The sequence below is a fragment of the Triturus cristatus genome, chromosome 4_2 (genome assembly GCF_964204655.1).
Source record: "Triturus cristatus chromosome 4_2, aTriCri1.1, whole genome shotgun sequence".
In the NCBI taxonomy this organism is placed as follows: domain Eukaryota; kingdom Metazoa; phylum Chordata; class Amphibia; order Caudata; family Salamandridae; genus Triturus; species Triturus cristatus.
In genome coordinates, this window is record NC_140586.1 from 688,607,606 (window position 1) to 688,620,633 (window position 13,028).

General features: G+C 42.8%; 1 protein-coding gene across 1 annotated transcript in view; it reads right to left on the reverse strand.

Moving 5' to 3' along the window:
• The window catches only part of PRKAA2 (protein kinase AMP-activated catalytic subunit alpha 2), a 343,505-nt gene that overhangs the window by 112,505 nt on the left and 217,972 nt on the right, over positions 1 to 13,028 (reverse strand). Inside the window, exon 7 of the mRNA XM_085602513.1 lies at positions 10,646 to 11,150. Within this exon, the coding sequence (XP_085458639.1) occupies positions 10,646 to 11,150 (505 nt within the window). The remainder of the gene's footprint in view (positions 1 to 10,645; positions 11,151 to 13,028) is intronic.

Here is a 13,028-nt window from a genome sequence, read left to right on the forward strand (position 1 = left end):
GTGGTGGTTGTATTGGTGGTGGTGGTGGTGTTGGTATTAGCCGTATTGGCGGTGGTATTGATATTGGTGGCGGTATTGATGGTGGTGGTATTGGTGGTAGTGGTGGTATTTGTGGTGGTATTGGTGGTGGTGGTATTGATGGTGGTATTGTTGGTAGTGGTATTGGTGATGGGGGTATTGGTGGTAGTGCTATTGACAGTAGTATTGGTGGTAGTGGTATTGGTGGTGATGGTATTTGTGGTGCTGTTGGTGGTGTTGGTGTTATTGGTGCTGGTGGTATCAGTGGTGGTGGTATTGGTAGTCGTGGTATTGGTAGTCGTGGTATTGATGGCAGTGCTGGTATTGGTGGTGGTGGTAGTGGTATTGATGTTGGTGGTATTAGTGGTGGTATTGGTGGTGGCATTGGCATTGGTGGTATTGGTGTTGTTTTTTGTGGTAGGATTGATGGTGGTGGTATTTATTTTGGTATTGGTGGTGGTGGTATTGATAGTGGTATTGTTGGTACTGGTATTGGTGGTAGTGGTATTGGTGGTGATGGTATTGGTGGTAGTGGTATTGATGGTAGTATTGGTGGTGGTATAGGTGGTGGTAGTGGTATTGGTGGTGGTATTGGTGGTGTTGATGGTGGTGGTATTGGTGGAGGTGGTGGTATTGATGGTGGTGAGATTGGTGGTGGTGGTATTGGTGGTGATATTTGTGGTGGTGGTGGTATTGTTGGTGGTGGTTGTGGTATTGGTGGTGGTTGTATTAGTGGTGGTGGTGGTGGTATTGGTGGTGTAATTGGTGGGATTGGGGGTGTAATTGGTGGGATTGGGGGTGGCATTGGTAGTGGTGGTGGAATTGGTGGTGGTGGTATTGGTGGTGTTGGGAGGAGTCTGATTCTAATGGTGGTAGCGTGCGGGCCAGCAGATGAGCCCTTTCATCTGCCCTAGCAAAGACCGCCTCCGGTGTATCGTATAAGTTTGTTTTGGAGTTATAGGCCACTCTCAGCCTGGCTGGATAAATAACATATACTGGACATTTATCTCTCTGAGTCTGCACTTCACGGCCATGTAAGACTCGCGCTGCTGCTATACAAGTCTTGTATAGTCCGGGAAGATCTTGATCCTGAAGGATGGTGGCTCTGTCTGCGTAGTTCAACATCCGAACAATTACCAGCCTCAGGCTTTCCCCTGGAGCAGGTTTCTTCGAGAGCGACCTATGAGCTTGTTCTATGACAAAGCATGTGGATAGTGAATCTTCTGGAATTATTGATTGAAGCCAGGTATTTATAAAGCAGACCATCAACGAACCTTCACAGCCCTCTGGAAGTCCCATGAAACATAGGTTGTTACAACGGGCTCGGCCTTCGGCATACTCCACTCGTGAGGCTATCTCCTGAGCCACCACTACCAAATTGGTCCTGTCATAATAAGGATACCTCGGATCCCACTGCTCCGATTTTAGCATCCAGGGCCTTTTGAGAGTCCATAATGGCAGGCAGAAGAGCAGCGTAATCTGGCACTGCCCCTCCGGCATCGTCAACCAGGGGTTCCGCTTGGGAGTGCCGTGTATTCATCCAATGTACTTTGTTTTGAGCCTGTGCTGCCCTATTTGTCTTTACCCATGGTGCCGCAGTGTTCAGGGGCACTGCAGGTCTCCGGGGCTTATTTGAACGCCAGTATTTTGCGGCGCGTCCACTGCAATCGGCCACCTTCTAGTTCAACTCAAGGAAAGGGTGGGATTCACCTCCCGGGCCGGGCCTCACGGAGTCTGACCACCCCAGGCCCTAAGCCACACCCAGCCTAGCTCGGTCGCCTCTGCAACCCGAGGTGGCCAGCCAAGTGAGCCCTCCTATCAGGACTCTACTCGCTGGACCCCCGACTCGAGGTCTGCCCCTATAGGACTCTGCACGCTGTTTGGGCATAGGCCGGCCCCTGGTATGTATGCCTCCAGAATCCAACGGCTATATTCCAGTCTGGAGATCGTGCATAAGGGTCTGCTGAGTCTTCCGAAGTCCCTACCCCTCTGGCGAATACCCCCTCTCTCCTCACAAGGTCGTCTTCACCATGGGGGGTAGCCACTCCTTTCAGAGCATCCATATGTGTGCACTGTGCTGTTGCAGCCTTACCGGATCAGATGCAGCACTGGCCCTGTACGAATCACACCTTATTTTCAGTGCCGAATGGGTACTGTGTTTCATTTCTCGTGGGGCCCAGCCTGCGCATCGTCCACTGCCGAGTGTCTGATCCCTGGGGTGGTATTTCCTCAGTTGTTCCAGTCTGCTCTGGACTCTTGGACTGCAGAGTTCCACTCCGCACTCTCATCCAGGCTTCGGAGTCGGCGCAGCCTACTGGGCCCGAGGGATCTGCCTCCGTATCCACGCACCCTACGTATGACCTGGAGGGCCCACGGCAGGCTTCCTGCATCCAAGGCTGCTCTCGCCACGGCCGTAAGTGACCCTCCTCTGGCTGCCCAGCTACGCCACTGTCGGCACTCACCCCGGAGTCTCGGCGTCCTTCCCTTGTGGGCCGTCCAGCCACCGCAGCCAGCCGGCCTCTGTGGTCATAGCCTGCCAGCAGGCTCAGGTCCTGTATCGCCGCCGCTCACTCCCTCTCGCAGTTCGCGGGAAATCCTGAGCTTGTTTGCACTGTCTGGATTTGTCTTCGCAGCGACACATTAATTAGACATCTTTTGTTCCGTTTACATGGAGGATTATGTCGGATTTTAATAGTTTTTGGCACCAGGCCAGTAAAGAGTGTGGGGTAGGGGCTGGTCCCCAAAACAGTTTGATGTAGTTGAAGAGATGATTGTTCATTTCCCAAAGCATATCCCTGAGGGGCATATCAGCAGCCTCCAAGCACCGGCAGGTGCTGCCATATTACATTTTCCTCAGAATAGTGCACTATGGGATAGTTCACAGTAATGTAATATATTGTAAATAGACACTTATAGAGCACACAGCTACTCCACAGAGTGTCCCGGCGTGAGTAAACAGGATGTGCTGCAAAAGTGGAAACGGTTGCCTACAAGAACTTTTTCTCTCATTGATTACGCAGTGTCCCTGTAGTCACCCCACCCAATGGATAGTGAATCCTACAAAAATAGCACCTTACCCATAGCTCATTAAAACACCGGGACCTTAACAAGAACAGAAGAGGACCAGATCTGCTATCTGTGATTTGTGTGGAAAACTAAGGTGCTGAGCCTGCTCCCACATCTACCCAGGGCTGAGAGGTAGATTCCAAGGGTCAGATGGCTATTTTTCACTTTCATTTTGGAGACAAAAGTCAAATCTTTGACCGTGATGGCCCACTGGGCATATCCAACCTGAGCTCTATTGCAGCAATCATACCCATGTCTCGGTCAACCGAGAACAGTGACTTCTAATAGGGGCTTTACTTTACTTGGTGCTTTATGCCAAAAATGTTGTCATTTATCTTATTAAATGGGACTCTTTTGTTTTATAAATTGATTGAGATTTTTAATTTGTTGTGTTTTTACTTTTTAATTGGTTAGGAACTGTTAAATACCTTACACACTTTTCTTAGGTTGAGCTGTCTGCTCTGTGCCATAGCTACCAGGAGTTGAGCTCAGGTTTTTTTTATTTAACTTCTGTGTTAAACCTAACAGGACCTTGGACATATTACTTGGAAATGACTCACATCCTGTACAACCCATAACCTATTTTCTTGCATTGTCTTCCCAAAAACAGGATGCATAATTCAGGGCCTCCACGAGCCCATTTTACCATCATGCATCAGTACGTTTCTCTTCTTTCACTAAGATGGATAATTAGACTCAAGTAGATCAGAAAGAGGATGGAAGAATGTATTTATGATGAAAGTCTGGATGAAGGAATACGGCTGCAGAAAATAGATTTACAGGATCCTGGTCATGTTTCTTTCTTATTCTTGGGTCTGTTTTCTAAGATATTATGCAGAGAATATGGCTGCTAAAGTGACTAGAACATTTTGGACCTGAGCAATCTGCTTATAAATGTAAGTGAACATGACTAATGAAAAGTGCCTACACAAAATGAGAAGTGTTGCCCAAGCAAATCTGTTGCAGTGCCTTCTCTAGGAATATCCTTTTGACACACCACTGATGACTTGGCACTGACACCATGATCAAGCCAGGGAATGCTCCTATTGGAATGATTTGGTCTTTGATAAATAGAAAACCACCAAAGGTGCCAAGGACATATCTTGATCCAGAAATCTTAAGCAGGACAGAGGTACAGACCAGATGCTAATAGTTAGTTGAGAAGATTATGGGCCTGATTCACAAAGCTAAGTTACACTTTTGAGTAAGTTTACACTTTGTATAAAGTTTACTACTTTTGTTTACTACTTTCAGTATTTACAAATTTGGAATGTAAACTTACTACAAAATTATGATTACGTCTCTACCCCTAGAGTAGGCTTACTCTTGTGTGAGTGGGTGATGCCCCTCCCCAAGTCCCTCTCCGACATTCTTTAAACCCATCTTACTCCTTCCTAATCCCATCCCCTTTAGTAGTAAATCTTCCCCTTTTCCCACATACTCCCCATGTTACCCTAGCACATTTACTACTAAAATCTATACCTACATGTCCGTAGACTCTGCAGTCGGGTGGACAACTCCATACATATAAATATAGGCAAAACGTACAATGAGTAGTACATTTTGTAGGACAAAACATACTACAAACTGCATTTTGAGAATCAGATCTAGATGTATAAGGGCATTTTTTTTACATATTACTAGAAGTTATCTTGATAGATAGCAACAGTTTATTTCAAAGAGTCACCTCTCCCAAAGCAGAGGAGCTACCATTGAACAAGACACACCAGAACTTAATGGGTCAGTAAGAGACAGCTGGCTAGTTAAAAAGTGCTTTCTGGGGCTATATTTACAGACCCAACTCTCATGCACAGCTGGGAGATGCCATTAATGCATTAAAACAACAGAACTAGGTTCTTTAAGACAGGCTAAAACTATAATACAGTTTTCGTGTTATTCCAACATTTGATATGTTTTCCTCAAGCCAAAGCACTGATGACTGTCACCTTTTGAAGCAGTCTGGCAAAGGCTCAGAAATCTTATTTAGAGAGGCTTAACACAGGTCTTTCTGAATAATCTATACTCATATATTTATTTAATGAAAGCAAGTGATGGGAGAGAGATCCTCTTTTGTCCATTTAATTTAGACTAATACACTATGCCCTGATAGGAGTATATCATATACATCAGTCCCATCAGGGCTGTATCCAGGCCTGGAACAGAGACTGCAGACTGTCTGGTTACAGATCTAGCTTTCAGATCCATGCCAGTGACTTTGAAGAATGTTTTGCATTTGTTCAGGGTTGGGCAGGATTTCATTTGGTGAACATTCTGTCCCTTTTCCATTGATTGAATAAGTATACAGGCTGTTGACATCAAGTGTCTGCTTAAGGCATGCAAGGCTATCTTTGTTGTACACTCAATGGCAGGGACAAATCAATCAGGGTCTTGTAAAGCGTGGCTACTCAACCATGAGGGTCCTAAGGTGCTGGGGGGTGGGTCTGCTGGTCGAACTTGGTGGTGGATCATTTGAAGAGCCAGGTCTTGAGGTCCTTCCTGAATTGGGTCAGTGACGCTGATTGCCTAAGGTGCAGGGAGTTCCATGTCTTGGCAGTGAGGTAGGAGAACGATCTTTCTCCAGTTCTGGTCTTGTGAATCCTGGGGATGGAGGCGAGGGCGAGATGGGCAGATCGGAGTTGTCTGGTGGGTACGTGGAATGTGAGGCTGTGGTTCAGGTACACTGGTCCTTTGTTGCGTAGGGCTTTTTAGGCGTGAGTGAGGTGCTTGAAAGTGACTCTTTTGTTGACTGGAAGCCATTGGAGTTGTCGAAGGAGTTGCATGATGTGGCTGTGGCGAGGGATGTCAAGTACCAATCTGGTTGCTGCTTTTTGGACATACTACAGTTTATTGAGCTGTTTCTGGGTGGTGCTGACGTAGAGTGCTTTGCCATAGTCGAGGCTGCTGGTGATGAGTGCATGGGTGACCGTGACTCTAGAATCTCGCCCCATAATGCTTTGCTGGGCCTTTGGTTGGCATTGTATTTTTGCCCATAACTTTGCTTGGGGTGGTCCTAGGAGGATGGGACCACCACCGAATCGTTCAGCATGATATGCTCTTTGTGTTCAATGCATCTGCTTGGTCCTCCCCCTAGGTTAGGGGGGGACTCCAAATTCATCACATCTCTCATTACCTGATATTTTTCAAAGCTCACTTTTGTGAATTGGTTATATGCTTTTAGCATATGAAGGTAAAGTTGTTTTAATAAAGGGTTGTGGGTGCAGTAGCTAATTTCGCTATGTGGCGGAGTCGGAGTTTTTGCATTAATTCTGTGTTTTCAATGTAATGCGTAGTTAGCAAATCTCCGCTAGTGGAGCGGAGTTCCTTGCCCACGGTTAGCCATTTGGAACATACGGAGTATAGGTTTCTTGTGGTCTGGAGCCTCCTTGTTAGGCAGAGACTCATTTTTCTGTAACCAGCAACTTGTTGCTAGAGTAATGAAAAATCTTGAAAACTGTTATGTTAACTCTGCAGCCAGTTTGTTGCATAACCTGGGTGCTGGAACAGAAAATGACTTACCTCTAAAAGAGGCTTTCTTATAGCAAGGAATATTAAAAGTTTAGACAATGTAGAGCTCAGTTGATCTTGTGGGATGTAATTGATTAGAACTTATTTTCAGGAGCCCAAGAACACATTATTTAAGAAAGTTGGGTGACAGGTATTCATGGACTAAAAAAACTACTTTAAATTTGAACCTGTTTGTTACTGGGTGCCAGTGAAGTTTGGCAGAAGCAAAGTGTGGAGTTAACGGAGGAGTTAAGATGTTTAACAATATCTCAATATAGAACATCACAATAATCAAGCCTAAGACCAAAAATGACAGTTTTCCTACAGTCTTCAGAAAGCAAGGGAAGCATGGGGTGACAGTTCTGTAGGCAAAACCACTATGATGAAATAACAGAAGAGACTTGAGTATGCATCTTAAGTTTGTCGTCCCATTTTGATGTACAGTTTTAAAAGAGGCAAAGGGCCTAAAGAAGACGGCCAGGATGTCGCGGACCATGCTTCGAGAACATTCCCTACAACCACTCATTCCCTTCAACCAGGATCTCTGTTTTACACAAATTTATCTTGAACCAACAACCAACTAACACCATCATCCCTTTGCAAGAACTTTGCAGCGACCTCTCCAACTTCTTCCACAACAAAATATCAAAGATCTACAGCAACTTCACAAGCAAGCCCTACCCTGAAGACATTATCGACCAGCTGTCCAACACCGCAAACAAGTACACAATCTAACTAACTGAAACCCACTCAGCAGCGTAGACCTCCCCCAACACATCAAGACCACCACTTCACTTCTCAAATTTGACATGAAGCAGAAGACCTGGATTTCAACTAACCCCAGGGTACATCAAAGACACAGCCAGGTATAGGCTTGTTCTACTCACCTGCTGAGTGCCTGGATACCCTCGCAGGTGACAAGTTGTGCTTAACAAATCTACATAATATTACCAACTATTATATATTCACGTTTTTTAGAGGACACTCAAAGTCCATTGCAGCGAGAGTGGAAGTTGGGAATACGAAAAATTATTTGAGTGTCAACCACATAGGTGTAGAATTTACCGCCAAAACTCCAGATTAATTTGGCTATTGGAAGGGAGTAGAAATTGAATAAACAAGGAGCGAAAACAGACCCTGGAGGTACCCCTGTGGTTGGCGAGATTGACTCAAATAAAAAGTGGTCTGCAAAATCTTTTGGGATTTATTTCAGAGAGGGGAAGAAAAACTGACAAGACTTTTCCCCATACCACATGCAGATAGTCTAAAAATGTGCATCTTATGGTCCATGATGTCAACTGCCCCTGACTGGTTTATCAAGATCAGTGCCCTTGTGTGATTACAGTCGGTAGCCATCCAAAGATTGTCAGAGACTGCAAGTGAACTCTGTACTCCTATTTGGACAAAATACAACTTGTGAATTGTCTAGAATTGAGAACTGACTCAGTGGTTCTTTCTATGATCTTCATTACAGCCAATCATTTGTGAGGTCCTCCGCTTCAGGATTAGATTTCGTCTGGAAATGTTGCTATGTTTGAGTGGCAAAAAAGTGATTTTATAAAGAGTCAGGCTAATTCCAGGTATAGCAACATGAAGCATTTTCATAGGGATACGATAAACAGATTGAGAGAGTGAATGGATCTTTTCTTCAAATCACTTATTATGGAATCAACTAAAGTATTCTTGGGAATCCATTTGTGTTTGTGGTTGCTAAAGTACTGTTTCAGAACTAATCTTTAATGATTATAAACTCAGATTTCTTGCACTTTATTCACCTTGAAGAGGAACAGGAAGGATCCTCCTCACTTCAAAATCTTTGATATATTTTTCTCTTTATGCATATATTGCATAAAGCTAGTGATATAAGTTGGGAAAACTACTGCTTATTAACTAGGCAAACTCTATAATTCTAATGAATGTTTTTACATTACAATTTTCAGAAAAGATACTTAGACTAGAATAGAGGAGGGCAGAGTTGCCACCCTTCTTGTAATGTAAGACTTAAGCATGGCTTAAATGATCCAAACAGGTTAAACTAGTAAGGAAGTAAAACGCCATGTGGACTAGATGTTTATATTTTTAGAGCCAACAAAGTTACAGGCTTCCAGAGGTGGTCACATCCACATTAATTTAGTCACTGTCACAAAGAAATGTAAGTATCCTTTTAGGAATGATTGACTTTAAGAAGTTAGGAAATCTCACATGTGACTAGATTAATTGAAACAGAACAATAGGAGGAGAATTGGAAAAGTTGAGCTGGATGGCACCAAATAGTGGCAATTACTTCAAGGAACTTTGTAAACAGTACATGAAAGAAACTTTGTAGTATAATAGAAGACTTAATCAAGCTTGTGAAAGTGGCAAATTTCTGTTGAGTCTGTTGTGGTAACTACAGAGTAAAACTCATCACAGAAGCAATGATACGACCAGCTGGAAAACATGGTGATAAGGAGAAACTCTAACTTTATCCAAAACTGGATTCCCAGTCACCACTTAGGAACAGTTTGAATGATAAATGACTGGGGGCACACCCAATACTTGAGTTCTATGAGAAGCTGACTTGTGCATCTGATGGTGACAAGATAAAGGCTGAGAGTTCATTGTAATCCTCTTGTGACATGCTTGTCCATGACAGCAATGGTTCAGACAGATAAACATTGTAAATGTGGGGTTCTGCACAGAGTACCTAGTTTGATAGGATGACCTGTGTATGGTTTTCTGAAAACCACTTATTCAAATGGTCTTCTAATCAAACAGCTGAGAGAGAGAGCTGGAAGACTAACACAAAGCTCTTGGGCAGGCTAAAGGCTCAAAGGCCTAGAGAGAATCATTCTCCCTTTCCACATTGTCAGTGCACCAAATGTGTCTTTCATTACATGCTTGATTCAGGGTACTCATACTGGAGTATGGGTGATATTATGTTGAATGTGCTTAGCCTTGTGCACCTAAATAGTTCTGTACAGTCTTGCAGTAGTGCAATATTAACCTGATACTCCTTTATCTCTATCAGGAGTCCAGCCACAGATGTTGCATAAGTTCTCAAGTCAAAGGTATGTGCCGGATTGGTGAGACAGCATAAGTTAGAGAGGAGACTGATGTGGAATGGTTACCCTGCAAAATGTTACCAGATGCAGCTTGGGCCACATGTACAGCTCAATGGACCATAGCACTTCACAATTGTTTAAGGAATGAAGCTACAATTCACCTCAAGAGAACTTCAGGTGTTAGAAGTAAAGAAGCCTTGGAAGGACAGGTGGTGTTAAGCTACATGACAAATTCAGGATTCATGTTTTGCAGTACAGGATACCACTAGGGCTCACCACAGGGAAGTGACAATGAGAACCCCACACCGTTTAAGGTATCTTTCCATCATATGGCTCATGAGCAGTTGTCTGAGAAGAGTAGATGGTGTTGGGCAGGAACATTTAAGCAAAGTTATGAGCTCAAGAAGTTATTCTTGGTGCCAGTCCAATAACACACATAGCTGAAAGAAGTTCTACCATGTGAGTTATTGAGATCCGGGTAAATGGGAAATAAAAATAATACAAATGTGTACCAGCTGACTGAATTCCAGTCATGAGAGACTATTGCTTTATGATTTATATACTCACATCTGAGATCTGCTAGAGCTGTAAATTTTTTATCTTGCGCTCAAATGAACAAAGGGAGCCCATGAAAGTCAATGGAGAAGCTGCAGGCAGGAACTAAATCTTCTCTCATAAATAAAGTGAAATCAGCTGTGAGAACTCAGGAGTGTCCTAAGACAAATTATGTCTGTGTGGTTCATCAAATGTCCAGAGGGGAGAAAAGGGGAGTATATATCAAGGCAAAGTGGGCATGTGAAATGTGTAGCAGAGCATACCTTGAAGCCTCTGTGTTGCTACAGCACGTACTTTGATCACACTCTGGGAAAGATGTGCCTGCTTATGAAAGAAAAAGGACTGAGGTGGTAGGGGAAATATTATTCTTAATAAAGAGTCTTCAATGTGCATACTATTATGGACAAGTATACCGATCTCTTGGTTTCGTCAAGATCAATCACTTAAATTTTTCATACCTTCCACTCAAATTCCAGCTGCTTCATGGCCCGGTAAACTTCAGCCATAATGTCATAAGGCTTGCTCTGGCTGCGGATTCCAAGATGCCACTTGGACTTCTTCACAGACAGTGGTTTTGGTTTTGTGGTGTTCAGGGCATCAAGGGGACATCTAGCTTTGGGGTTGTCTGCCATTAAAGGAGGCATGCGCTCTGGATGTGGCTTCATGCCATGGGGTATTGGCATAGTGCTATCATCCATGAAAGAGCTAGTAGGAGGGCTTGATGCGAGGTAGAACTCACTGGCTTGGTTCATAATTCTTCGATTGTCAATAATAAGATGATAGGCCACTGCCAGTTGGTCCTGAGGGTCACCACAGTATAAACTGTTTAAAACTTCGGACTCTGTACATTCAAACTTCTCACACAGCTCCTTCACTGCCTCATCATCGATTACATTAGCATCATAGGAGGGGTCTTCAGGGAACAGGTAAGTGGGTAAGTCTTGTTTAAACCACTCGTGCTCTCTGCAGGAGAAGAAAAGTAGATTAAAACAACTGGTATTGATGTCACAAAAGAGAATTTGCATTAGAAAAATATTTGCTTTCATGTGTAATGTACTGATTTTAAGCCGACTGCACACTGGAAAATATATATGTCATCAGTGATGTCATTTTAGATGTTGCAGTGAGGTTATCAATGGTGCACCGTACCTCCTGCAGTGCACAGCCCTTGGCAGTGGTGGCGTGGGTTTGGACGCAGAGTCTGATCTGTGGCCAGGCCTTGCTCCTAACCCCTTGCGGCTGCCCTAGTTCCTGCAGCACATAGCCTTCTGGCTGTGCGAGGTGTGGGGTTGGGCACACCTGGCTGACTGTGATGTAACAATATAAAAGGTGTCATGCTAAGTAACGCAGACCTTCTCACTTTGTCAAAGGGTCAGAACATCAAAATATAAAAAGGTGTCCTATTAACTTTATTAAGGGGTCCACCCATCAACATATATAAAGTGGGTCGATTGTCTTTATGAAAAAGTCATCAATAACTATAATCAAATATTTAAAAAAAAAAAATTACACATTGCAATGTTTAATAAAAGTGATTGTCATAAAATATTTTTAATAAATCTTTTTCATGAGACAATTCTTTAAGTCTTTTTTCTAACACTTTTCAGGCCACAAAATGCAACCCTAAGCAACTGGATTTTATGACAATATGGCAAGGGAGGTCAAGTGACTGATGAATTCATACATATTATTTCAATATTTACATACTTTGATGATGTTTAACTGAGGATCTTTATTGCATACATTTAATCTTTTTGTGAAATATAAAATTACAATACTCATTCATTTACATTTTATCGTAGCACTGACACTTTAGCATTCATTTACATCAATATGAGCAAAGTGTACTACAATAATTATGCATTTGTACTTTAGAGGCCACATCAGCACAGGCACTCAATTGGATAATAATGTTTACATTATCATTGCTCTTGCTGCTGAATGAATGAAATATGATTTCTTAGGGATACATAGTTTTACCCATATGGCTGTATGGTTACATATGCATATGTTTTGAGCCATCTTTTGAGGCTGCACTTGACTATTGCAGTTTTACTGTTGATAATTTGGAGCATATTGTCATATTTGTACACCTGATGATATGCCATCCTCCCTTAGATGCAGTTCCCTGGATTCCATTTTTACAAGCTTAAGAAAGTCTACAATGCTGGCTTGTTCCATCTGCAATTATACACAGGGTGTTGTTTTGTCACTGGCATATAGCAAAAATATGATTGACATTTTTAGATTGAGACACGTACCTCTCCATTACGTGTTGTTATAATGATATGAAACATACAATGCTTGATGCAATTTTGGGGTCAACAAAAATATACATTTGTTGGTTCGGAAGATACATTTAGTGGAGCATAAATTTAATAGTTCATGTACTTTACAAAAATGTTTTTCATGCTTTCCCTTTTTTGTTGTGTTTTTTAAATGAGTTTTTAAAAAATATTTTTTAAACTATATATCTTTTGCATTTGATGAAGGTTTGAAAAATAATTCACGTAATTAATGAATGGTAATCATGTCTATGCATGGAGCTAATAAGAGCTAGCAACTTCTGAAATGACCATTGAAAACATTGTAAAAGAGGGTGGGCATGTGCCATTGTTAAAATTGCTTTTAATGATCTAGCTGTTAGAAATAATGGCAGGACTATTGCACTATGTCCCCTTAAAATAGAGTTTTTTGAGTCGAGGACTCTATGGTCCACCTAAATTCACAGGTCAGCTCCTATCCTGAAAGTTTGGGGCTGACTCGTCAAGGTACCTGGTGGGCTGTTGGACCCCAGGGACCCTCAGGACTCAAGGGGATTTAATTCCCCAATTTACAACG